This window comes from Sorex fumeus, unplaced genomic scaffold, assembly GCF_029834395.1.
Source record: "Sorex fumeus unplaced genomic scaffold, SorFum_2.1 ptg000098l, whole genome shotgun sequence".
Lineage (NCBI taxonomy): Eukaryota > Metazoa > Chordata > Mammalia > Eulipotyphla > Soricidae > Sorex > Sorex fumeus.
In genome coordinates, this window is record NW_026606155.1 from 77,996,781 (window position 1) to 78,022,499 (window position 25,719).

The following is a 25,719-nucleotide window of genomic DNA, read 5'->3' on the forward strand; positions in this document are numbered from 1 at the left end:
TGTTTTTTGTTGATACCATGGACTCTAAACTGTGCACATGGTCAGTACTTGTTAGCTCAAAGAGGCAAGCTTTAAACAACTGAAATAACTGGATACACAGACAAAACAGAAACTAATGTTAAAATAAGCACTTTGGACAATAAGTACTCAGAAAGTTTAGAAAAAAGAGAAGGTGGTGACTTGAAGTAAGTGTCAGAAGCCTACATAAGTAGAGAGTACTGTTCCAAGAATTAGGAAGCTTATTCTAGAGATGATTTGCTCCACATCTGTTGACAAGGAAAGAGACATGGCACTCAATGGAAGCAGCCAAAGATCCTGTCTTCTGCATCCAGCTGAGTTTGCTTATAATGACCTTTGGAATCAGCCAGTGATTCTGAAGTGCTGCATACTTCAAAATCACCCAGAGGACTGACTGCTCCCTGGAGTTTCTTTGTGTGTGTTTGGGCCAATAATCTATAATTCTGACTAGTGATAGGTGAAACTACTGCTGAGAGCTGACATTTGGAGACCTGCGCCTTTATATGGGTTCACATTGCTCATTTTGGGGGTCTGTTTTGTTTCTTGTATTTCAACGCAGAGAGCCCAGGAGGATGAACTGGTTAAAATAAGAAAGTATTACGAGATGTCCAAAGAAGAAGAATTGAAGCTGTTGGATAAACCTGAGCAGTAAGAATGCTTGATCACTTTTCTGGTCAGCCAAGAGGAAAAGTGCAGTCGCTGTCTTCCTGCCTCCCAACTCTGAGTAACCTATTTTAAATTGTGCATTGAGCTAAGCTCCCGTCCCATCATTCCCGTGACCTATTACATGCCGCAGCATGACTTGTCTGCTGGGAAACCAGCCGGCCGATTTGTGCTGCTGGGTAAAATGTCTCAAACTCTTTCTCCAGCCCTTGTGACTCCCCTTTCTTATTCTAGAAACTTATTAATTCGTCCCAGACTAAACATTTTGGCCAAAAGGGTAACTGAGGAAGGAATAAGTCATTGCTCTGTTTAGGGTTCGGCTAATGCAGTCAAAAAAAGATGATATCAGAGTCACAGAATTCAAATAGATTTTCTTAAAGGTCATATCCAGGAAATGTTGTCTGAATATGCCAGCTTTCTCCCAAATTTCTCCACCTGGTTCTGCTCGATTTAGATGGGCCCTTTTCATCCTCTTATCCATTCTATAACTATGATTCTTGCTCAGTGGTTGTGGGCTCTTGTTTCACACCAAAGCTCTCAAGCATAACCGAATAACTTGTTCTGGCTAAGACCGTGGGGTCTGCAAACCACAACTGAGTTGCCAGGGTGCTGTAGCTCCCAGACTTTGTCCAGGACTCTATGCAAGTGTGAAATGGGTCAGAGTAAACATATGAGTCCTTTACCTATTGCTACCTCCTGGGTTTTGTACCTATTTCAGTTCAACTCCATCATCCTGGAGGTAAGCAATGAGAAACATCTGGGAAAAAGAGGAAATAGAGTAGTTAGACTAAGGGAAACTTGTCAGTTTTAGAGGCATCCAGGCCCTGACAGCATGAATTAAAACTTCCATATCTTGACCTCCATTCCTCTAGAATGCAGAAGGACTTGGGCATTCAGATTCAGAAAATTATCTCTAATGGTTGGGCAAGGAATTTCTAAGTTTACTCAGTTGTTGATTATTTTGATACCTTAGGTGAATTGCTTTTACATGAAGCCTAAGCCAGGATCCTTACTCCACCGTACACCCACACATATACACACATACTAGTTTTGGTTATTGTTTGTTTTGGAGTCACAGCCAGCAGTGCTCAGTGCTTACTTCTGGCACTGTGCTCAGGGATCACTCCTAGTGGACTCTGAGGACCATATCAGGTACCGGGGATTAAACCCAGGTCAACCTCATGCAAGGCAAACACATTACCTACTATAGTATCATTCTGGCCACATATATTAGTTAATGGTGCCCAGTAGTCTCATGGATTATTATCAGTGAATTTTTATTGCTCTTCTGTTCTAACTTGGGCCATCCTTATCAACTCCCACATTCACTTGTTCCTATGGCCCACACCAAATTATGTTTTTTAATAAAATAAATTAGAATTAATGTATTAATAACTGAAAATAAGGTGACTATTACTGAGATATTTAGATACTAACAAGGTTCTGGGAGTGTTTGGGTTTGCCTCAGCTTGGACTGCATTGACAAAACTTCTTCACATGGGTGGCTGATAGATATCAAAGATTTATTTCTCATAATTGTGGAGACCAGGGTGATAGTGTAGTAAAGTTCTAGTGAAAATCCTTTCCAGATTTCAGACAGCATTTTTGGGAGGTTGGGGTACACACAGTGGTATTCAAGCCTTATTCCAAGCTCTTGCTCAGGTTCCATTCCTGTGAGGTTCAGGGAACCGTATAAAGTGCTGGGAATCATACTCAGGTCATCTGTGTACAAGGTAAGAAACCTACCCACTGTTCCATCACTCCAACTCCAATTTCATACAACTTTCATCATGATAGAAAGCCGAGAAAAGAGAGAGTTCTTTATGTCTCTTTTCATAAGGAAGTTAATCTCATTTCTGATTGTTCCACTCTCACCATCCAATTTTCTCCCAAAGAACTTAGCTCCCAATACCATCACATTGGGGCTTAGTGTTTCCAAATGCAGATTTTTCAAGAACACAAGTGTTCAGTTCATAACGGAGGCAATAAATAATATATCAAGCATTTGGGAATTGCCAACTATCCTGAGTTGAACAGCGATTCTCTACTGAAAGGCTGGAATTGTATTTTTTCTTTTTGTTTTTTGGGCCACACCTGGAAGTGCTCAGGATTTACTCCTTGCTTTGTGATCAGAGATCCTGGAGGTGCTTATGGGGCCATATGGGGTGCTAAGCAGTGAACCTGAGTTGGCAATGTATAAGGCAAGGACCCTGACATTATATAATGTCTCCAGCACCATGGCACATTATTATTATATAGTCCATTGGGACTTTCAATGCTTCTCAGCTATGCATAGGACCAAGTTTGTAGACAAGTGGTAGAAAACCACAACTATAAAGTATTAAGGCACTAAATATTTCAAACTTACTTGAACCATTGATCCCTTAAAACTATACACACGTCATTGTAATGCATAAGCTGAACTCCAATGAAATTGTTTTTGTGAACATTGAAATATGATTTCCCTGTCATTTTACCCATTGTGAAACATTATTACATTATTTATTTATTTTTCCCCCATCATTAAAAACCTTTAAAACCATTCTTAGCTGACAGAATACACACACACAAAATAAGTGGCATGATAAATTTGTCCTGTGGGGTTGCTAGCCTTGCTCTCCATATGGAAATGACCAACCTAGTGAAGTGAAGATTGAGTTTCTGCTACTGGAAGCTTTCCCTTTGCTTTTGTTTTAATGCCTTCCTAATACTATTTTTCAATATTTAAAGTGTGTGAATGATCATTGTAGTGGCTTCCTGAACACTAAGCTGTTACAGCAGAGAGGTCTGTTTATGTTGTCTTGGTGACATAATGTGTAGGGGCCAGTTGCTGGGAGAGTCCAGGCCCAAGTGGATTCCACCTTTGCTCTTGACCTTCTGCACAGTGCACCATTTGTTTGATATATGCCAGAGTCTGATACTCTGGCTGCTGACTTGCCATTAGCTCTAAATGAGTTGAGTATAAGCATGTTTTACATACTGGAAAATATGAATCATTTATGGTTCAACATCATAATTTCCTAAGATCCCTGCAGTGCCCAGTCCTATAAATTATAACACAGAGAGGAGGCTGGCTTCATCACTCACCTCATCACTTCTCTTGCACCCCAGTGCCAGATATAGAAAGTCATTTTCCATAGAGGTGTCACCTGCCTGCATCCAGCTCTCTGAGAGCCTCTCCCTCCAGAACCACTGTCCACTCTGTTTGCTGTCTCCCCAGGATGGTGGTTAGGTCTAGTTCTGCTGGGTTGGATTAGGTCTCATACTTTGCTTTTGGTGGCCTAATTCTTGATGTTAGGATGCCCCACTTGCATCTACAGTGGCCTTTGGAACCCTCATAACAAAAACCCACTGACTTGTGGAGGCAAGGATCTATTGGTTGAACACAGGTTGCAGTAGGAAATTGCTACATACACATCTGATAAAAACATCTTCGGAGTTTGGGATTGATAAGCCCAAATATTAATTACATAAAATTATCAAGTTCTGTTGCATCATTCCACCTGACACTGTCAGTTGAGTTGCTACTGGGGATGGGTAATCCACACTATGTGAGGAAAGGAATTTTGTTCCTATCTACAGACTAAAGTACCAGTTCTTCCTGAAAGATCAAGCCTGCTTTGGGGAAAGATGAGAAAGAACCCTTATTTGTGGCTTCTTTGGGATTAGTTTGCTCTCTTTTGTATATGATCCTAGGAAATTAAATTAGACTAGTTCAAAACAAAACCAGTCTATAAATATTTAAAATCCAATATCTGTGACCCATTCTTAGAGATATGCAAAACAGTTGTTATTCTTGCCCTTATTGGGAAGATGTAAAACTCAGGAATATTATGCATGAAAACCTATTGTAAACACTATGTAAGTAAGTCATGGTATCTGAAAACAGAAAAAACAAAAGAAAAAGAAGGGCAGGGCGTGTACAGATAGTATAGCCTTGTACTATTTCAGAGGGCTCTTGGCCTTGCTCTGTCTGATACAGGTTCAATCCCCAGCACTGCTTATGGTTTCCTGAACACCACTAGGAGAGATCCCTGAGCACAGTGCCAGGAATAAGGCCAGGCCTTCAACACCATGAGAAGTGGCTCTCAAACAAACACTACAGGGGAGATAAGATATTTTTTCATATACTTGCTTCATAACTTTATCTGTACTTCTAGAGCTCTCTTTAATGAGAAGGGACCTTTAGTGCTCTTACCAAACATTTGCATAACTACTTTTGGTCCAGAAGTGGCATAAGATCGGTTTTTTCCAAATTTGATTCTCTGGTATTTTATAATATCTTCTACTTTCCGTCTAAGTATACAACTCACAAGTCATCCTAGGCTCTTTACAGTAGTCCTTGGGATTGTTCAATTATTCTGGGTCTTGCTTCCTTAAGTAGTTTTCTTATCACTTCTCTAAGCACTGGGATAAAAGGTGATATAGCCATTCTCCTTTTGGTATATTTCCTCATCTAGTATTCTGTAGGGCTGGAGCAATAGCACAGCAGGTAGAACGTTTGCCTTGCACTTGGCTGGCCTGGGTTTGATTCCTCCGCCACTCTCGGAGAGCCCAGCAAGCTACTTAGAGAATCTTGCCCTCATGGCAAAAGCCTGGCAAGCTTCCTGTGACATATTTCATATGCCAAAAACAGTAACAACAAGTCTCACAATTTATTGTGAGATGTTACAGGTGCCCGCTCAAGCAAATTGATAAACAACAGGAGGACAGTGCTACAGTGCTATTGTGTTTTGATTCCCGCAGATAAGTCCTTCTGGCTTACTTCACTCAACATGATATATTCCTGTTCCAACCATGTTGCAGCAAATTGCATGATTTCATCATTCCTTGAAGCTGCATAGTATTCCATTGTATATATGTGCCACGTATTCCTAATCTATTCATCTGTCATTGGACACCTAAGTTAATTCCATATCTTATGTATTATACTGAGTACAGAAATGAATAATGGTGTGCATATGACATTTGGAAGATTTGTGTTGAAATATTATATGCCTAAAACTCAACTGTCAATAACTTTATAAATCACAGTTCTTTAATTTAAAAATGAGACAAACATTTTTTCATAAAAGTTTTTTGTTTTAAAAAATAGAACAAGTAGTTTTTTCATATGCTTGCCCTTCTTCATTCACTCTGCAGAATGTCTTCATTTTCAGAATGACAGCAGTGTATGCTATGGAGATCTAGATTCTATTGTGGAATGGCATCTCTGGTCAAATTTGGGAGGGAGGGGATGCATGGTACTTTCCCTGAGGTAACTCTGGGCTACATCTAAATCAATGAATCCATTAATCTCAAATATTTTATCCACTCTCATCTGTCAACCTAACTACGGCTATAGTTTTCCAAAATCAGAAAGCTAAAATCATATCTTTTCTACTTAAAACCTTTTGTTCATTCATTCATTCATTCATTCATTCAGACTTGTAATTCTTTGTTTTAGAGCATGATACCCCATTTAAGCATCTGACTACTTTCTGCCTCCCTCTCAAATATCACTCAGCTGTCTTGACTCTCCCTGGCCATTGTTCACTAGTGTCTTGCACAGTTGACCAGAGGACTTCAGGGAACCTCATCTGACAGGAAGTTCCCTTTAGAGCTTTGATTTCAATTACCCTGAGAAGGGCTCCCATCATCCTGATTAGATCCCATCACTGACAGAAGTTCTTATTCTCTGTCAGTTGATGTATCTCTAGGCTCTCTAGAAGGAACTGTGTACAATTTATATTCTGTTCTCAGTTCTTTGATTGTGTTTCTAGCAGAATCAAAATGTTATAGATATCCATAGAACCAAATGAAGTTCCTGGTGATTCATGTCGAATCTTAATGTTTACTCACACTTTTTCAATTCTTTCTAAAAATAATGCAGAATCTCTGAACTTTTCATCACCCCTGCATTTCTGGACATGTGTTCAACTGTTAATCAAGTATAAAACATTTAGTTGTCAGAGAGCAAAATTTTTAGTGCAAACTCTAAAGCCCCAAAAGGGCTTTAATCCCAGAGAACCTTGTGATTCTAACTTAACTCGTTCCTGGGTAACAGAAGCAGCGACTCTCTGGTTTTGTCTCCTCCTAAAGTTTGATTTTTGAGACAAGTAATATGACAGTGCTCTTCCAGAGTTTCTTCCTTTTCATTTCTTTCTTGGTGACCTGAGGTGTTTGATCTGTGTCTTCTATGACACTGTTTATAATTCTACTGGCCATTTTGACTTATAAAAGTGTATGCTATGGAGATCTAGATTCTATTGTGGAATGGCATCTCTGGTCAAATTTGGGAGGGAGGGGATGCATGGTACTTTCCCTGAGGTAACTCTGGGCTACATCTAAATCAATGAAATCCATTAATATATAGTAGAATGAAAGGCAGAAGGTCCCATGAGCCTTCTACTTTTTATAATCATGAAAATTGATAACACCCCTGATTTTCAGTCACAAGTGGATAGGTGAATTAATACTCATTTTTATCAAGAAGCAATTTACATATAAAGTGGCAAGCTTCCTTTTTTTTCTAATTCAGAATTCCCATAGGTTTTTCCACTTTTCTATCTAATTGTATTTTGTTTTTATAATAGTGAAAGCTTAAAACAAAGATGTCTTTTTGTTTACAGACATTCTTTGTCTCATCATGTTATAGGATAAAGATTATAATCTTGTTGTGGGATAATGTAAAGAACAAAACAGAATGTCCTGACATCTAAATGTCCCATAAAAGTAAAGAAAGGTACAATGTATAAGCCAATTTCTATGGGTATGGAAAAGAACCTTCAGCTTTGCTCCTATGTAAAAGCATATTTGGTGAACGATCACAAAATGTCAAGTGACTGATGTTACATGTTGAACAAGACTTTCAGAAATATCAGTTAATTATCATTCAATCCCAAAATGAATTTAGGAGCTGTTAGTAGATTCTCTCCTTTTCTGAATTCATGTCCAACTTTTTCCACCCATTTTAGTTTATACCCCGTTCTCTGGTGTTTGGCCTAGAGAGTATGTAGCTTTTCCAACTTAATTTTGCAAAGGGCACCAGAGCCCAACTGCTCAGACAGTGAGCTTCTGTGTGTAGGTCAGAACTTACCTTTAGCTTTTAAGGTCTAGCTTGCCATCATTTTTAAGAAACTTTATATTGTGTGCACCAAAATACTGGCTGCTTTGTTCTAAGAAGCACTGGGCCGTGAATTCTGCCTCTATAGGTATATTTTGGAAAGTAAATATCAAAAGTAGAATAAGATCATACAGGCTATTTAATGAGCAAAATAATGGTGGCCATAATCTCACTTCAGTAAGAGATTTATTTTTTCTCATCACTGTCCTACAGACGTTTGCCTCAAGTCTTCACTTTACTGAGCCAGTATAAATACACCCTTAGAGAATGCTACGTTACAAAGGGAGTTGATTGCACATTTCTTTTTTCTCATAAAGATTAACATTTTCAATCTGGGTTTAGTTTTCTATTTCAGTTAGTAACAATAGATAGACAAATGGTCATGACTTTAATATACTTACATGAACCTTATATCCAAAGTAAGCTGTTCAGCTGTATTTAGTCACCATCAAAGAAACCCAAGAAAATTGTTTTGCTATCCACAGAAAAGTTCCTTGAGCTTACCTATCTGATATTGTGTATAATTTTTACACTAAAATTGATATATCAGCTATTATTTTATTCTTCTCGTCATTGTATATGAAACTAGAAAATTTATTTTTGATTCCTACAGATTTTTACATGAGTTGGCCCAGATCCCTAATTTTGCAGAGCGTGCCCAGTGCATAATCTTCAGATCTGTCTTTTCAGAGGGAATGACTTCCTTGCACCGAAAAGTAGAGATCATCACTCGAGCATCTAAGGTATGCACAGCATCTAAGTTTAAAAGTAGTATTGCTGTGGGGATTAAAGTTGGAAATGGGGAGTGGGGCAGACCAATGAGTTTTTCACACCAGGGTGTAAAAAAAAATGTTTTAAATGTAATATTGATGGGACTGGAAAGCTAGTGCACCTGTGTAAGGACAGCGGGTAGGAAGTTTGCCTTACACCTGGCCAGTCAGGGTTTGCTCCTTCCTCCTGGCACCTCATGTGGTTCCCCAAGCCCTGCCAGGAGTGATCCCTGAGTGCAGGGCCAGGAGTAAGTCCTGAGCACTGCTGAATATATACCCCAAACTGAAAGAAATAAACAACAATTTAAGATTGTGTATTTATCTATGTGTTGATGTGATGATTATCCTGCTCAGTTATGAGTCTCTGTGCATGCAAATGAGTGAAACCAGAGAAAGAAAGGAGCTGCAAGCTGAAGAGGGGTAAACTGATGCTTCTACTTATTTACTCTCAACTATTCCAAGTACAAGCAAAATGCAAACAGGTCACTTATGATCAAGTTAAATATTGTAGTTTGCTTCCCACTAATGCACTGGATTGCAAAACAGATTTTTAGACCTCTATATCGTTCACTTGAAATGTGTCTACATAATAAACTAACAGGTTCTAGAAATTTAAATTAAACTGTACCTATCTCCAGAGGCATAGTCCAGAATTAGCTATACAAATTATATTAAATTCCTTTCTATTTTGGAGTGGGCTGAAGCGATAGCACAGCGGGTAAGGCGTTTGCCTTGCACGCAGCCAACATGGCCGACCCGAGTTTGATTCTTCTGCCCCTCTTGGAGGAGAGCCCAGCAAGCTACCAAGAGTATCTGCCTGCACTGCCAAGCCTGGCTACCCGTGACGTATTCAATATGCCAAACACAGTAACAACAAAGTCTCACAATGGAGAAGTTACTGGGCCCACTCGAGAAAATCGATGAACAACGGGAGGACAGTGACAGTGATTTTGGAGTAAAAAAATGTAAAGACAAACTCTAACCATTCTTTCAGAAAACTTATTGTAAAATATATAACACTTTACAATAAGTAAATCAGTTTGCTTTTGGAAAAAACTTATTGTAAAAATATATAACACTTTACAATAAGTTTTTTTTCAAAAGCAAACTGATATAAATGAATTTATAAATATTAATATTTAATCTCCAGTTTAACAGCATGTGTGGTCTGCAATTCATTGGGAAATGTAGAAAATAATAGTTGTTACTTTATGACACTTGAGTCTTAATAAAGTGCATTTTTCATTGCACCAACAACAGTCCATTTGAATGGGAAAACACCACCAAATGAGCCTGGGGGGACTTAATATTAAATATCTATTCCTGAATGAACTTTGGTCAGTCCATTTAGAATTTGGTTCTGTACTTATGGGTGTTTGCCTTTACAGGGCTTGCTGCACATGAAGAGTGTGAAGGATATTTTAGCTCTCATTCTGGCTTTTGGAAATTATATGAATGGAGGAAATAGAACTCGGGGACAAGCAGATGGATATAGTTTAGAAATTCTGCCCAAGCTCAAGGACGTCAAAAGTCGGGTATTTATTTTTTGTAATATCTATGACTGGTCACTATTTTACTACTATACCTGTCATTTTGGAGGGTGCAATGGCGGCTGGGGCGTTACTTAATTTTCTATTTTTCTCTGTCCTCCCCGTAAACAATATATTTTTCTTGCTTTTGGCTTTTGAATGAAGATAAACTTTTCATGTTAGCTCTCATTTTAATGCTAAAATCTGCCCCCCCCCTTTTTTTTCTGCTCTAAAATACAGAATTAGAGGTTGAACTGCCAGGAGAGAATAAAACAGATAAGCTTACAATATTAACCACAGCAGTAGGGTGGAGTCTGAGTTGCCTGTTGGCTACTTGTAGTTTGCTTGTTCCTCAGTAGCAGAGCAATGTTGAATCATGGGTTGAGCCGAGCATTTGGATTATTCTTTCACTTACAACAATTGAACTCTGGCTCTACTGTGAAACTCTCTGAACCTGATTATCATTTGGCTCCACACCCCTGTGGAGCTCCTTCTTTAGAAACAACCAGCCCATATATAGACATCCCATGGGGGCTGGGGGAGTGGAGGGAGGGAAACACACAGGCAAATTAGAATTAGACTCAGTGAACAAGACACAAAGACTGCCTTGTGGGAGGGCCTGCTTGCCCCTGGCCTCCCAGGGTCATAAAGTGGCATGGCGGTCCTTTTAAGCTGTCCTGATTGTTTTTCACACCATTAAGACACACTTTTTTTTTTCCTTTTGCATGGTGGGAAGAGAGGGATGGTGTTCTGTTCCCTGGTTCCCTTTAATACTCTCTTGCCCTCTCTAATCTTGCCTTGATGCCAAAAAAGTTATTGAGAGAAAATGTTTTTATTTCTGTGTGTGTTAGCTATTAACTTAAAGGTTTTGTAGATGATCTCTTTTTCTCTCCACAAAAGATAGCATGTTGTCATTTCTTGGGATTGATGTCGTGAAATGTGGATGATCAAGAAGAAGGAAAGAGGAAAATCTTGCCAATCTCTAACAGAATTAGGACCGGATATCTAATATTAAAGTCTTATGGTCACAAACTGAGATTTCAGCTCTCAACTGAATTTTATGGCACAGACTCATGTACATGATTTTTATTTGAATTTCTCTTTTAAACCTAGGACAATGGGATTAATCTGGTGGACTATGTTGTGAAATATTACCTGCGCTATTATGATCAGGTAAGGAAGGGCATAATATGGAAAACTACACTAATAGGGTTTCAAATCTTACAAATAGCTGGCATTCAGAAATTGGATGAGGGAGGGAGGGAGGGAGGGAGGGAGGGAGGGAGGGATGGATGGATGGATGGATGGATGGATGGATGGATGGAGGGATGGGTGGATGGATGGTTGGATGGTTGGATAGATGGACGGATGGACGGACGGACGGATGGACGGATGGATGGATGGATGGATAGATTTCAAGTCCAACATAATATTTGAGCACTATCCAGCTTCATTGGTTTATACATCGGAGCACTGAAGCCAAGAGAATTCAGTTGACTTGTATAAAGAGGAGCATTTTATTCATTGACACAAATCTACTGATCCTCCCTCCACCAAGTAACACAGCTTCAGAGAGATCTGCAGGTATCTCAGTGCCTTCAGACTAGATTATGAGGGTCTCTCTGTAAAGTGGATAGCCAGTCTGTAATTTATTACCTTTGAAACTAGAATCTGGGATATGGACCAAAACTTATGAAATGACACAACAGTAATCTCCAACACTTTATCCAACACTTTATCAGGAATGTTCATCTATGAAAAAGTTGAAGATGTGGAGTTTGAAATCCATCCTCTCTGGTTGAATTACATTTGCAGTTAGAAATGAACATTTCTGAGGATCCAGAGCCCAATTTTCTGTGTTTTATTTCTTCTCATTAAATTGAGAACAAGAAGTCCTAACTTTGAAAAGAAAGAGCTACTGTTCTAAGTTGTTGAGAAGTATAGCAATCAATATGAATGGGAAAAGTCTCAGGAAAATGTTGTCAGAACTCCTGCTTAACTATCCGGTATACAGTTTTTTCTAGTCAGGAAAGAAAGAAAAGTAACAATTCCAGAGTTTTATCTTCTAACACAGTTCCATCCAGAAGCTAAGTACTGATAAAAATCTACAGTAATTTTCTTACCTTAGTGGTGATTCATTATTGTTCTCATATTTACAACCATTCTTACCGTTACCCCCATGTACAGCTTCTTCCCTGTTTTTGTTAAGGACATAAAAATAATTTTCGGTCCTTCAGGCATAAAGTTCATGAATCCCCCTGGTTCCTTTCTGTTCTTCAACTGAGTTATTTCTTTTCCCTATCCTCTGTCCTGGCTGACCCCAGATTTACTTTCCAGTTCATCTTTCCCTCTTGACTTATTTCCCATTCTACATCCAATTATTCTTTATGTTTAGTTCTGTTCACAGTGTATCATTTTTTACTCAAAAACAGAAACAGCTTTCAATATCTCAATGAACTCAAAATCTACCCAGTTTAATTCCAGTCTTTTACAACCATGCTTTTTTGACTTTCCCTCAATATATATGTTCTGATCCAATTCAAGACTTGCTATTTTTCAAACATTCACATTACTTTCATCCTAATGCACTTTTGCGTCAAATGCTCTCTGAAATTTGAACTAAGTCTGTCACAAGCCTTTTAATAAAACTTCTCCCTTCTTCTCTATAAATTAAAAGACCTTGTGAGGAAAAAAAAGTTCCCAGTAAGAGTAATAGATAGGGGATGGAACGATAGCACAGCAGATAGGGTGTCTGCCTTGCATGCGGCAGACTGGGGTTCAGTTTCCAGCATCCCATATGGTCCCCTGAGCACCAAAAAAAAAAAAGAGCAATAAATAAAGGTAGACAGATACAGATTTTTTTGGAGGGTCACACAGGTAGTGCTTACTACTTGTTCTGTGCTCAAAGATCACCACTGTTGGTTATTGGGAAACTATATAGGGTGCCAGGGATTGAACATGTGTGGAAGGCAAGCACCTTACCCACTGTAGTAACTCTCCTACCTAGAGATACAAGTTGCAACATAATAGGTAATGAAATCTTTAGAATCAAAAAGAAAAGGATAACATCCTTTTTGTGAAGAAAAAAAAAAAAGACAACTGACCAAACATGATTTACAAAAAGGAAATTGAAGATATAAATTGCCAGCTTAATATATATAATTGGCAATATAAATTTTTCAAACCTTTTCCAGAACTCTGATAAGCATTTTATTGAATTATTCAGCTTAAGGTCTGTACTGAACTCATCAAATTTTATGTTTCATAAAGGGCACTTTTAAAAACTTGACATCTTAAAGGATTGGAGATATAGTACACTAGGTAGAGCTCTTGCCTTGCATGAAGCCAACCCAGGTTCTATCCATGGTACCATATACTGTTCCCAAGTCCTGCCAGAAGTTATCTCTGAGCACAGAGCCAGGAGGAAGCCATGAGCACTATCCAGTATGAACCAAAAGACAAAACAAACAATTTTTAATTTACATAAAAATGTCATGTATTAGTTATGCTGTTTGCCCATGAAGCTTTGCCTTCCTACAGAGAATTAATACCTTTCCCTAATGCAGGCAAATGTATTATGTGGCCTAGAAAGCCATAACTCTCTGCATCCAAAGTCCTAGAAATATATATATATATATATATATATATATATATATATATAGCTTTTCCAAGAGTTTACTAAGGCAATAAAAAATTTATCAACATCTTATTTATGATAATGTTGCAGAACTTTTTGGTAGATGTCCAAGGTAGACATCAAGGTCAAATAAAGTATACTTGAATCACATGGGAATAATAAGCTGCCAAAGAGAATGTGTAGGAGAAATTTTAGTGTAATGGAAAATATTCTTAATCTGCTTCTAAATTTCAAATCTGTGTTTGAAAATAATATATGCTATAGTCCCAAATCTCTAAATATAAATATATATATAGTGTGTATTACGTATATATAATAAACATTTGTCTCCTGACTGGTAAGTTGTAAGAGATATGTACTTTTATTCTTTCTTTTTGCCTCCTTGAAGTCTTTGCACACTTACTTGAAGCCTAAAACAGTTCATTTGAACCTCCCTCATGATAGTTCTTGATCTATTTTATATAGCAATTAATATAGCAATTACCTATAATCCAGGCATTGCCATTTGATATCCAGAACTCATTGTTATTTCTTTCAATGCCTATAAATAGGTGCTTGAAAAATACTTGAATATTTTACAAATAGCCTCAAGAATGTGATGAGTTATGTCTGTAAAGATTTAGGGCACTAGAGGTGAGAACTAATTTTTGATAGAATGGGACAGCATATTTCGTTGCAGTCAGTATATCTACATACCTGAGTTCTGACAGCCAGGTGCCACTAAGCCAGGGTAACTTCCCCAAACAACCTTGAGAGGTGCTATTTCCATCCTGAAATTGGGACAAGCAAATTTCCTTCATAATATCTGCCACAACCAAATCAGATAGATTTTTTTTATGAGGGCTAAAAACTGCCTCTGAAATATGATTCTCGCATTGAAGAGAGCTGAACCAATGGAACCAACTTCACAGAGGAAAATCTTAAAGTAAGAAGAGTTTCATACATGGGATGGTCAAGTGTAGGAAAATAGTATGAAGTCTATATTAATGTGGTACTCTCCCAGTCTTCTGTGAAAAATGCATTTCACTCAGCAAGAGTGTAGAATTATGTGATTTATTCAACCCTCTCTTCCCTCTAGGAACATAGGTGATGATTTTTGTGGTTAGGGGTGATGAGCAATTAGCTGAAGAAAGGTGACTCCTGCTTCAGGCTTTCTTCCACTCATGCCTGGTTTTAGTTCCAAGGCTAGATCTGCAGCGCTTAAAGAAATCCATCTAGAGCCACGTCCTTTGAACTCTAATTGAGCAGCTTTCACAAGAGCTGTTACCAGACTGATTTGCTCAGCACATTTTTCTTTTGCTTCTTTAAAAGAAGCTAGGACTGACTGTGATATAAAGTCTTAGAAAATAAAGTATGCATGAGTTTTTCCCATGTAGGTTTTTATATGGCTTTGTGGTAAGCATCTTAGATATTATTCCATTTTAGCACTCAGATTAGGGTATCACTTTCATTGTTTTCAAACTAGCAAAATAAATGTAGGAATACATTTTAAAAAAGAAGAAAAGAAGAAGTACATTGTGTGGTGTTCTGATGAAATGAGGAAACCATTCTTTAGCCTCCCAAGTGAAATTGAAGATTTCTCAGAGAAAGAAGTAGGGAGCAGGCAATTCTTGAAACCATGAGAAATGATAAGTTAGATATATCCTGCTAATGGTACAAACTTCCCAGAAAAGTATTTATAGGATTTCTATAATGATGCTGACCAACCCAAACCAAAGTTTATTGCTATGCCAGACATTGTACACCATGCTAAGAACAAGATTCTTAGTATGACTTCTAAGTGTTTATAGTCTTGAGGGATATTGGTGCTTGGGTGGTAAGCATGGTGTGGTAACATACATTTTGAAGAGGTGTGAAATTGTACCCCTAAAACATATACAGGCTTGTTAAGCCAAGGTTACCTCAATTAAAATGAAAAACAAAAAAGTATAGTATCATAGAATGGAGAAGACATACAAAGTTAACATGGCAATTTGAAGTGAAGTGCTTAAAAATGGAACTCTTGAAAACAACCCAAGTTCTGTAGGCAAGAAGAAATGATAGCTGGGCTTGAGGAAATAATCATTGTTTTGAGACCTAAAGGATGAGTGTGAGCAAGGAGGGTTGGGCATATTCTTGAGAAATGTTGGAAAGGGCCAGTTTTATAAACACAAGTCTAGAGGTGAGAGATTGTGGCCTGTTCTATTATTTTTTTATGAAAGTTTGGGGGCAGGGCTTAGAGATAGGGAGAAGGTTGAAATAAGACTGGAGATGTAGACAGAGGCCAGATCATAAAGTGCCTTGTAAAGCAGTTTCAGAGTTTGGAATTAGTCCTAATGGCAGTAGGAAAGATGGAATGTGAAGGCAAGCTGGCAAAGTCGCTTGTATGGAGAGAAGTATAACTGAATACTGCCTGAGATATGCAAGACACAAAGCTTATATTAAACAACTGAGGGAGAAAGCAAACTGAATTGGGAAAGCTATTTGAGATTCAGCTTATCTTTTAGTGTGCTTACAGGTTTTGTTCTTCAAGATGTTTTTCAGCCAAATTCCCTCTGTTGAGTATAGCTGTGGAAATTGTCAAAAACTATCTGAACCACTAACTATCTACTAAGTCAAATAGTGTCTAGGAAGTCTCCACAAATATTTTAAAAATCTGATCACACACACACACACACGCAATCACACCTTCATCCATAGGTAATAACCTGCGGAAAGGTAGTCAGAAGCATAAGGGATGGTGATTGTTAGTGCCATTGCAATGCTGTCTATCCAACACCTTCTAATTCCAACCTATTGGCATACCTCAGAGGTGAGTTGTCTAATTGTTACCACGTGAAACTCCAACAGGAACTTTGCATTTAAGTACTTTCATGTGTTCCTTCTATGCTTTTTGCCGTGGGAGTGGAGTGTTCAGGTTCAAACATACCTGACAGTTTTCTCTTTGATTCATGAGGCAAAATATAACCAAACCTCAACCCTGGTCACAGTCTACCTGAACACCAGCACAACCAAAATGACATGGTGACTAACTCAAAGCACTTTACAGTAGCCGGCCTGGACTTAGGAATAGCAGAGAAGCTTTGCTAGGATTCTTATTGGAACATCCAATGAAAAAGATGCTCCAAATTTTACTGGAAGTGAAGTATAATGAGAAGTGAAATGAGAAGTGAATTGAGAAGTGAAGTATGATTGGGAAAAGTAACAATTTTCTTTACCTTATCTTTTAGGAAGCAGGGACAGAGAAAAGTGTTTTCCCCCTGCCTGAACCACAGGATTTCTTTCTGGCCTCCCAAGTCAAATTTGAAGACCTCATGAAAGATTTGCAAAAACTGAAGAGGCAACTAGAAGGTAATAGAAAGTTTTCTATTATTGTGATAATAGCTAAGGTTCTTAAAAATTATGTAAGAGGTTTATTATGTTTGTCTCACTGGATGAAATGGGTTCAGTGATTAGTTATAGTGCACCCCAGACTTTTTTTAAATATACATTTTATTTTCATAAAAGCAGTTCACAATAGTTCATTATAGATAATATTCAAACACCAATCCCACCACTGAGCACCTTCCCACCACAATAAAAGGGAAGTGTGTGAAGGTTGTTGTATTTCATTCTGGAGCCACTTAAGCTCATAGATAAGAGAATACAAGCAAGTATGTTAAAACCAAACAAATGTGTGCTACTTTTGATAAGTGAGATAGAGTGTAAGAGGTCACACAATCAATTTGCAGCCACGCGTTCCAGGAAATTCTGAGTCGTTCTCTTCCGGGAGCTTTAGTTTATAGTCTCCTTGTCTTGGCGATGATGAGATTACATGGTGCCGGTGACAGTTTGTGGGTGTGACTGCCAAGCTACTGGAAAACTGGGGATCTGAGGGGAGGAGGCCCAGTCCCCATCAGAGCAGGCTTGGAGATCTCAGTCAAGAGTTCCCGCATACCTGAGTTTTTCTGCTGTTCCCCTCTTGGGTGAGGCTCGTCCCTTCTTGGGTGAGATTTGTCCAAGCATGTGGAAAGTGGCTTTGGGCATGGCAGTGGTTGGGTTCTGGAGGTTTACAACTGCCAGGGTTCTGCTTGAGACAGGGAAGGAAACTCAACCCCCCACCCCACCCCGCCCCAGGTTCCCTGGTAAAGACAGCCTGGTGTGGGGTGGGGGAAGGGGTCAGGACATTCTGCATCACTCTCTTCCGGAAGCTTTAATTTATAGTCCCTGGGTCTTGGCTGTTGATGAGATTGCATGGCGGCGGGGGGGGGGGGGGGGGTTGGTGGTGGAGGGGGGGCATTTTTAGGGTGTGACTGCCAAGCTACTGGAAAACTGGGGAACTGCAGGGAGGAGGCACAGTCCCGATCTGAACAGTGCCCCAGACTTTATGGAACTTTCTATCTCTATGCTTTGGGTTTTGGGAGGCACTGTATTTACATAGCCCTATCTATTATCTATCTAGTTATACTTAACAATTGCTTCTCAAACTGAGAACTTATTATAGAAATATCTGCATTTCTAACATATAATAAATCTAACTTTAAAAACAGTAGTGATTGAGGCTGGAAAGAGAGTATAGTGGGTACTTGCCTGGCATGTGGCTGACCTGGGTTCTATCCCTGGTATCCTACCTGGTCTGCCTGAGCTCCACCAGGAGTGGAGCAATGATCCCTGAGCAGAGAGCCAGGCATAAGCCCTGAACACAACTGGGTGTGCCCCCCACCCCAAATAAACAATAACCAATGACAATACCTACCAGCAACCTAGATAATTGTTATCACATATGATTCTTTTAACAATTCTTGCAAGTAGGGACTTGACTAACTCCACTTTTTCAATGAGACTACTGGAACTTACAGAAGCTAAATTCACATAGTCGACAAAAGGCAGATTGAGCTCTGATCAGACCTATCGGATTAGAAGCTGTTCATTATCTAAGATGGTGTAGTATGTTGCCTAATGTACATGTATCACACACTTGCCTGTTCCTCCACACATACACACACTTCAAAAAAATTGGTTTTTGTAGATGAGTCTGTTCATGATGGCAAGACACACAGAGAGTAAACATTTTGTTTCATTTAATTTGCACTTTTAATTATCCAAGGCAAAATACCAAAAGCCCTTTTTTCCCTTTTTTTTTTTTTTTGATTAAGGTGAAAATATGCCTCTCTTGGGCAGGAATTTTCCTTTGGCATTTCTAAAGTCTTGTGTTTTCACTGTGGAGACATCTCCTTGTCCAGGAATATAAATACTTGCCTTGGAGCTTGTATAACTCCGATTGAAGAGCTCTGCAGAGGATTTAGGGAGCGTGTTAATGTGGAAATGGAGCCCAGTGTGCCAAAAGGAGAGCTTGAGGAAATGAAGAGCTTGAACCAGGAATAGTTTTACACTAAGACATAAAATAAACATTTTTTAAATGTTTATTGTGAAAGAGTACTCAGAAACCTAAGTCTTAGGTGGAGAACAGCTTGAAAATGGAAATAAAGTGGGAAAGATATGCTCCTGGTGGTGTAGGGGTTGTGGTGGTGGTGGGGCACATTTATTTTTACTTGGAACATAAAACTTAGGATAGTAGTTACAAGTGAATATTTTTACCTTGTAAATTATTTTTAAATGAACCTGTTGATTTTCTTCCTGTTAATGTGGTTGAGAGCTTAAATGCATCAAATGGAGGCTCTGATTCTGAATGCCATGGGTGAAAGAAACCTTGGTCCCTCTTCTTCTCTCAAAAACCTGACAGTTTTATCCCTATCTGAGATGAGAAACTCGATATCTGCTGCAGTCAAACAGCACAGGCAGTATCTGGAAAACGTAATGGCTTTCCTTCTGTTCCTCTCTAATGGCAGAGTCGGGGCCCAGGATGACAACAAGGCTCACAAAGGCACACAAGACCTGTGGCTTGAGTTCTTGGGGACAGTCTGAATACCTGTATGAATACCCTGGTGTTTTCTGGCCCTTCAAAACCTCAGGTCCCCCAGTAGTGTGGTCTTTTGAGCAGAAATTTGATCTGTTTCCTATCTTCTGCCTTCTTTTCAGGGACATTCCTGACTTAGTGGCCTTCCCGGGAATTGCTGTGTGTAAGGTTATAAGTGGCAGAGGAATGAGGAGAGTGAATTGAGATGTGAGTGCACACTTTGGGGTGCTCCTGAAGATCCCCATATTGCTAGACCTCTGTTTCACTCAGGAGATGCTTGGTGGTGTTCTAAATTCCTCTGAACACAAATGACCGTTCCCTCCATCCCTTCTAAGAACATAGAATTTCTGAAGCCAGAAGAGCTCCATCTGTAGGGTACAGGAATTCTGCGTAGGTTTGTTTTTGTGGTGGATGACCCAGCCCAGCAAGCTACCGAGAGTATCCCACCTGCATGGCAGAGCCTTGAAAGCTACCCGTGGCATATTTGATATGCCAAAAAACAGTAACAAGTCTCACAATGGAGACGTTACTGGTGCCCGCTCAAGCAAATTGATGAACAACGGGACGACAGTGCTATGACAGTGCTACAGAGCTACAGACCCAGCTCTGAAAGACCTGATACTTTACAGAGGTGAAGGAAACGGCTCCTCTCATATACCCCCTCACCCCCCAACCCCCCCCACGCGCACACACACAGTGAATATTTAAACAAAAATGCCCTGCTAATCTTTAGAGATGCCAGTGTTTTTAACACATAAAAGGTACCTAGTAAATATTTAAAGAAAATACAGACCATTGGTCCTCTAATGAATTTCTTTTTCTTCTAAATACCATCTGGTAAGATGACCGGCGTCTTGGCGGCCGTTTCATCTCACCAGCCTGTTCAGATTTCCCCTCCTCTTCCATCAGGACTTGGTGTGAGCCTCGATTGAATGTTTAATTGAAGAGGACGTAATTTTCACACATACAGCAAAGATTTGATGAGGCTTTGAGGTTTATTGTAGCCATTAAAATGTCGTGGCTGCTGGCAAAACCCCAGAAAATGTCTAAAGCTAAACCAGATGTGATTAGCCAATTTTGAGAAACGTCTCATACCCCAGTTTTCCAGGCAGGCCCAGATCTTTACTTTTTCCTTCTTTTTTGTTAGTCATGGTGAAATTACAAAGTTATTCATGATTGGGTTTCAGGCATACATTGTTTCAACTCCAATTCCTTCATCAATGCCCACTTTCCTCCACCAATTTCCCCACTTTCCCCTTTTGCCTCCCATCTACCAATCTGCGTCAACAAGGGGCATGTTTTAAAAGTATATGTTTTTGCATTGTGGTTTATTATACTGTTGCTGATAGAGTTTCACGCAAAACTTTTGACCACTTTTTAGCACCACTTCGTCCTCCTACGAGAGTCGTTGCCCCCTCCCTGTCTATCTCTCAGCCCCTTCAGGTGGTATGTTTCCTACAGAACACCAATTCTCATGATTTTTGTTTTCTTTGTCTTTTGGCATTCATTATGCCTCCATTATGTTTTATTATACCCTGTATATGGGAGAGATCATTCTGTGTCAATCGATCTCCCTCTGACTAACTTCACTCAGCATTATGCTTTCCAGGTCTTTCCATGTAGCAGCAAGCTGCATTCCTTTATTTTTTTTCCTTATGACTGAGTAATATTCCATTGTGTATATGTACCATAGTTTCTTTATCCATTCATTTATTCTTGGACTCTTGGGTTGTTTCCAGATTTTAGCTACTATGGATAATGGTGCAAATGTCATTTTTCCATTTTGTTTTTTGCCCTTTGGAGTATATTCCAAGAATGTGGGTTGCTGAGTCAAATGCTCTTTAGAAGAAAATTGTTATGAGATACATGGTACACATCATAACAATGGAGTGTGAATGAAGTCACGGTGGTTGACTGTATGGAAGAGGTTGTCAATAAGCAACTTGTTCAGAGACAAGAACTTCAAGCAGTATTTTATTTATGTAGATATAACAAGGAATTAATTCTAGCAGTTTCTCACGTGATTATTATATCTCTACCCTAATTCTTTCAATTATCCTATGACAGAGATATTATCATATGTGTTTTATAAGATAAGAAAACAAGTTCCTGGTGCTCAAGTAATCTGACAAATTATTTCACAAGTAAGCACTTAGCCACAGTCTAAAACTAAATTTAACTTTAAAACATGTACTCATAATATATCCTTCCCGTGTCTCTAAGGCTCTATGTATGATCAGAGATCACAAAAGGATATATATATTTAGATTTCATTTATGCAGTGTCAAGGTATTAGGTCTTCTGATGCAAATAGCAGAAACCCATAAATGTGTGTGTTTACATTGCTGAACTGAAATCATTATGCTTATATGAACACAATGTATGCATATACATTCTTCTAGAATCACAGGGGTAAGTCCTCAGATCAGATACAGACACAGGAAAGAATGTACCTCACACTGGAAATAAGGAGGTAAGACACAGAGAAGAGATGGGTTATAAATAGAAATTAACACACAATTGCATAGGACTAAGAACTGGGACTTTGGAATTCGATGCATTTTACTCATTTGATAAAAACTGGATCTTGCCAAGTAATATAACCATGAAAGTATTTTCTCACTTGTAAAGTGTGATAATTATAGTACCATGTAAAAGATGTAATGGATGCATAATTCTTAGAGAATTTTCAGTGAAACTGATTAATGGCACTGCCTTAAATCAGAAATCACACATCTTATAGATTCAGGCCCATATGATTCAGGGAATAGCTGACTCTGTTAATAAGGAGTCTAATTTTCAGAGCATTTGTTTTCTCTTCTATGCATTGTGAAGATAGAACCAAGTTTTTGATTCCTAAGAACATGTTCCATATTTTGCTTACTGTTGTTATTGAGCATCCAACATGGCTGACACAAGTTCAATTCTTCCACCCTTCTCGGAGAGCCCGGCAAGCTACTGAGAGTATCTCACCCGCACAGCAAAGCCTGGCAAGCTACCCATGATGTATTCGATATGCCAAACACAGTAACAATCGTCACAATGGAGACATTACTGGGCCTGCTCAAGCAAATCGATGAATAACGGGAGGACAGTGACAGTTCTTATTGAGATGCTAGTTTTTATTTCCCTTGTAATACATTGTTCTGCATTAGGAAAAGGAAAATGGTAGGAATAGCTGCTTTCTCATTTTTTAGTTTGGCCAGAAACCTGAAGGTATTCTTTCTATCCTACATGTGGTAGACAGGATAATAGCCTCCAAAGATGACCAAACTCTAATCCGTGGAATCTGTGAATATGTTACCGTATATGGCAAAAAGGAACTTTGCTAATGTTTAGATGAGGAAATTATCCTGAAATACCCATGTTGCCTTCACCAAGTCACATTGATCTTTAAAATGAATTTTGGGAAGCTCAGAACTTCCCTATCCATGATCAGTAGGAGATAGAACAGAGAGATGTGATGTCATTGACTTCAAAGATGTAGAGAAATGGGCAATGAACCAAAGAAAATTGTCTGCCATAGAGACAGGGGGAGGGGTGGGATGAGGAGGGAAGTATATTGCAGACATTGCTGGTAAAAGAAAATGTATGCTAGTGGAGGAATGGGTGTTCGATCTTTGTATGATTGAAACTCAAACATGAAAGCTTTGTAACTATCTCACAGTGATTTGAAAGAAAGAAAAGGAAAAGAAAGAGAGAGACAGAGAGAGAGGGACCCTTTGAAACTGGCAAAGGTGAGGAACAAATTGTCCCTAGAGCCTCCCAAAATGAATGCAGTCTGTCAGCATCTTGATTTCACTTCAGTGAGCCTCATCCCATGTTTGACTTTCTTTCATATAGAGCTCCAAGGTTATATTGTTTCAAATCACTTGTTTCTGGTAGTTCCTTATAATAGCAGTAGGAACTAATATGGCACATTGTGTACTCTTTCTGAGTGTGACAGTTAATAGGGATATAGACATCTGTGCAAAAATCACTGATACTAGAGGCAGAGAATTTCCCAAGTCATAGGACTCACAAGAAGTACATGAAATGTGAATTGATGCTATCTTAAAAAAAAAAATCTTTAGTCAAACCTGGAAGTTCTATGTACCAGCAGTTTCAACTTGTGATATTTGGACAAATATACATCCACAGGTGTATAAAGACTGAAAGACAATTAAAATATTGGTGTTCAAAGAGCACATAAGTTCACTAAAGGATGTGGGATTTCCTGCAAGAAAATTAAAGGATGAAGAAAAATAATTTCAGTCTGTTTAAGGCAGCACTTCCCAACTTAAAGCATAAAGCTTATTGTACTTGTTTGCTTTTCCACTCAAAACTTAACAAAATGATGTAAAATAGGCATGTTGTAGCATGTATTTTAAGAAGAAATGATATTGATATTGATATCAACTTTTAAATATAAAAAATATAAGTTTCTGGTCAAATGGTCATTTCTGGATGATCTTAATAGGAAGATATGATGGATGGTTATAACTTTTGCCCTTTAATATTGCCCTTACTATTTCCTGACTTTCCTGTCCTTTCCAATGTTAGCCTTTTAAGTAGAGTGGTTCAAGTCTTTTTTAGATGTCATGATGCTTAAAAGCCAAAATGAATAACGTTAGTGTTGTTCAGAATTACTCCAAATCCACACATGAGCCTGAGATCATGTTTTACTGTGAAAAATTCTGGCAAGAAAAACCAGAAAAAATAAATCATGGTTTTGTGTTGATAAAATGAGACAGAAAATCTTCAGATAGATATGAGAAGTCAACATATTTTATAAATGTGTGAATAAAATTAAATTTTTCTATAAATTAGCAATATATATCTAGCATCTCTTGTCATTAAGGGTAAACTCTGAACTAGCTAGGTATGAAATTTTTTTTTGGTATGAAATTATATCTTGAAAATTATGCATTATTGGGCCTATTATTATATATCTACATATGCAGTAAATAAACTAGAGAAGTATAGTAGTTAACTCAGTGTAAGATATTCATGCTTGTTTAAGAATCTTGACAGAGATTTGTGTTAAGATAATTTTGATATTCTTTTCTCTAAATATTTAAAACTATATAGTTGAACATGTTCTTATGTAGCATTTAGAAATATTTGGAAATGTACTTACACAGTTTTGGAAAGGCAAGAATTCCTGTTGACTTTTTGATATCTGTTATCACTCTATAAATGTTAGTTCTGTAATTGTTTATCAAAAAATGTTAACTCTTAAACTTTCTCTAGATGAGATGCTGACTGAAATGCATAGTCCAGGCATTCATTATTGTTCAAAGTCGAACTATAATAATAATACATCTAAACTGTTTTCACATTAAAGAATAGCAGTCATGTCTTTACGCATTTTCAGTTGAAATTTTCAGATTTTTTAACAGCACAGCCAGGTTAACCTAGAACCATCCAGATGAACCTGTTTTGTACAGCACTCGCAGTCAACATTCTACCAAGGCATCTGAATAACAGGAAGACATTAATTCATAGAAATGTGAAACTAACAATTCACAAAAGGGATGGGTGGGTAAATTTTTAAAAATCAACAAATCGAAAAATCTTCTGGTCAACCTGTCTTCCAGATGTACATGGCAGATTCAATTCATTCATTTATTTCCATTCCCTCCTATTGGGTGACCAAAAACTCATGTTATTTATAAGCATACAGTCAATAGAAATATAATGAGCTTGAAGAGAAGGAACTTTGAGAGGGAACTATACTTCCACATGTATAAAAACAAAATTAGAAGTTTTACATGGTAGTTTTTCAAGGCCCTGAGAAGAAAGATGGATATGCATAGTCCAAGCATTTAATAAGTGCTCAGAATTTGAATTTTAATAATATTGTAAAATAATTTCATATTAAAGAACAGCTATCATATATTTACATTTATATCTAGATTTTAAAATATGTTATAGTAAATTCTTGGTTATAGGTAGGTTAAGTATTTTTCAAGTTGATATATTGTTTCTGCTATAAGTCACTATGAGTTGGCTCTACCTTTACTATTTGTGATACCTTTCAATCCAAGACTCTACGGTAAGCAAGAAAACACTATTGTTTGTCCTTCCACAGTAGAAATAGCACCTCTCCATTGCTGTTTAATTTGGTGAATTTATTAAAA

The 25,719-nt window shown here is 38.2% G+C and overlaps 1 protein-coding gene across 2 annotated transcripts in view; it reads left to right on the plus strand.

Annotated features, from left to right (window-relative positions):
* The window catches only part of FMN1 (formin 1), a 443,955-nt gene that overhangs the window by 287,196 nt on the left and 131,040 nt on the right, over positions 1 to 25,719 (plus strand). For both annotated transcript variants that reach the window (XM_056133806.1, XM_056133807.1), the window contains 5 exons: positions 578 to 666; positions 8,400 to 8,529; positions 9,945 to 10,091; positions 11,199 to 11,258; positions 16,932 to 17,052. In XM_056133806.1, the coding sequence (XP_055989781.1) occupies positions 578 to 666; positions 8,400 to 8,529; positions 9,945 to 10,091; positions 11,199 to 11,258; positions 16,932 to 17,052 (547 nt within the window). The remainder of the gene's footprint in view (positions 1 to 577; positions 667 to 8,399; positions 8,530 to 9,944; positions 10,092 to 11,198; positions 11,259 to 16,931; positions 17,053 to 25,719) is intronic.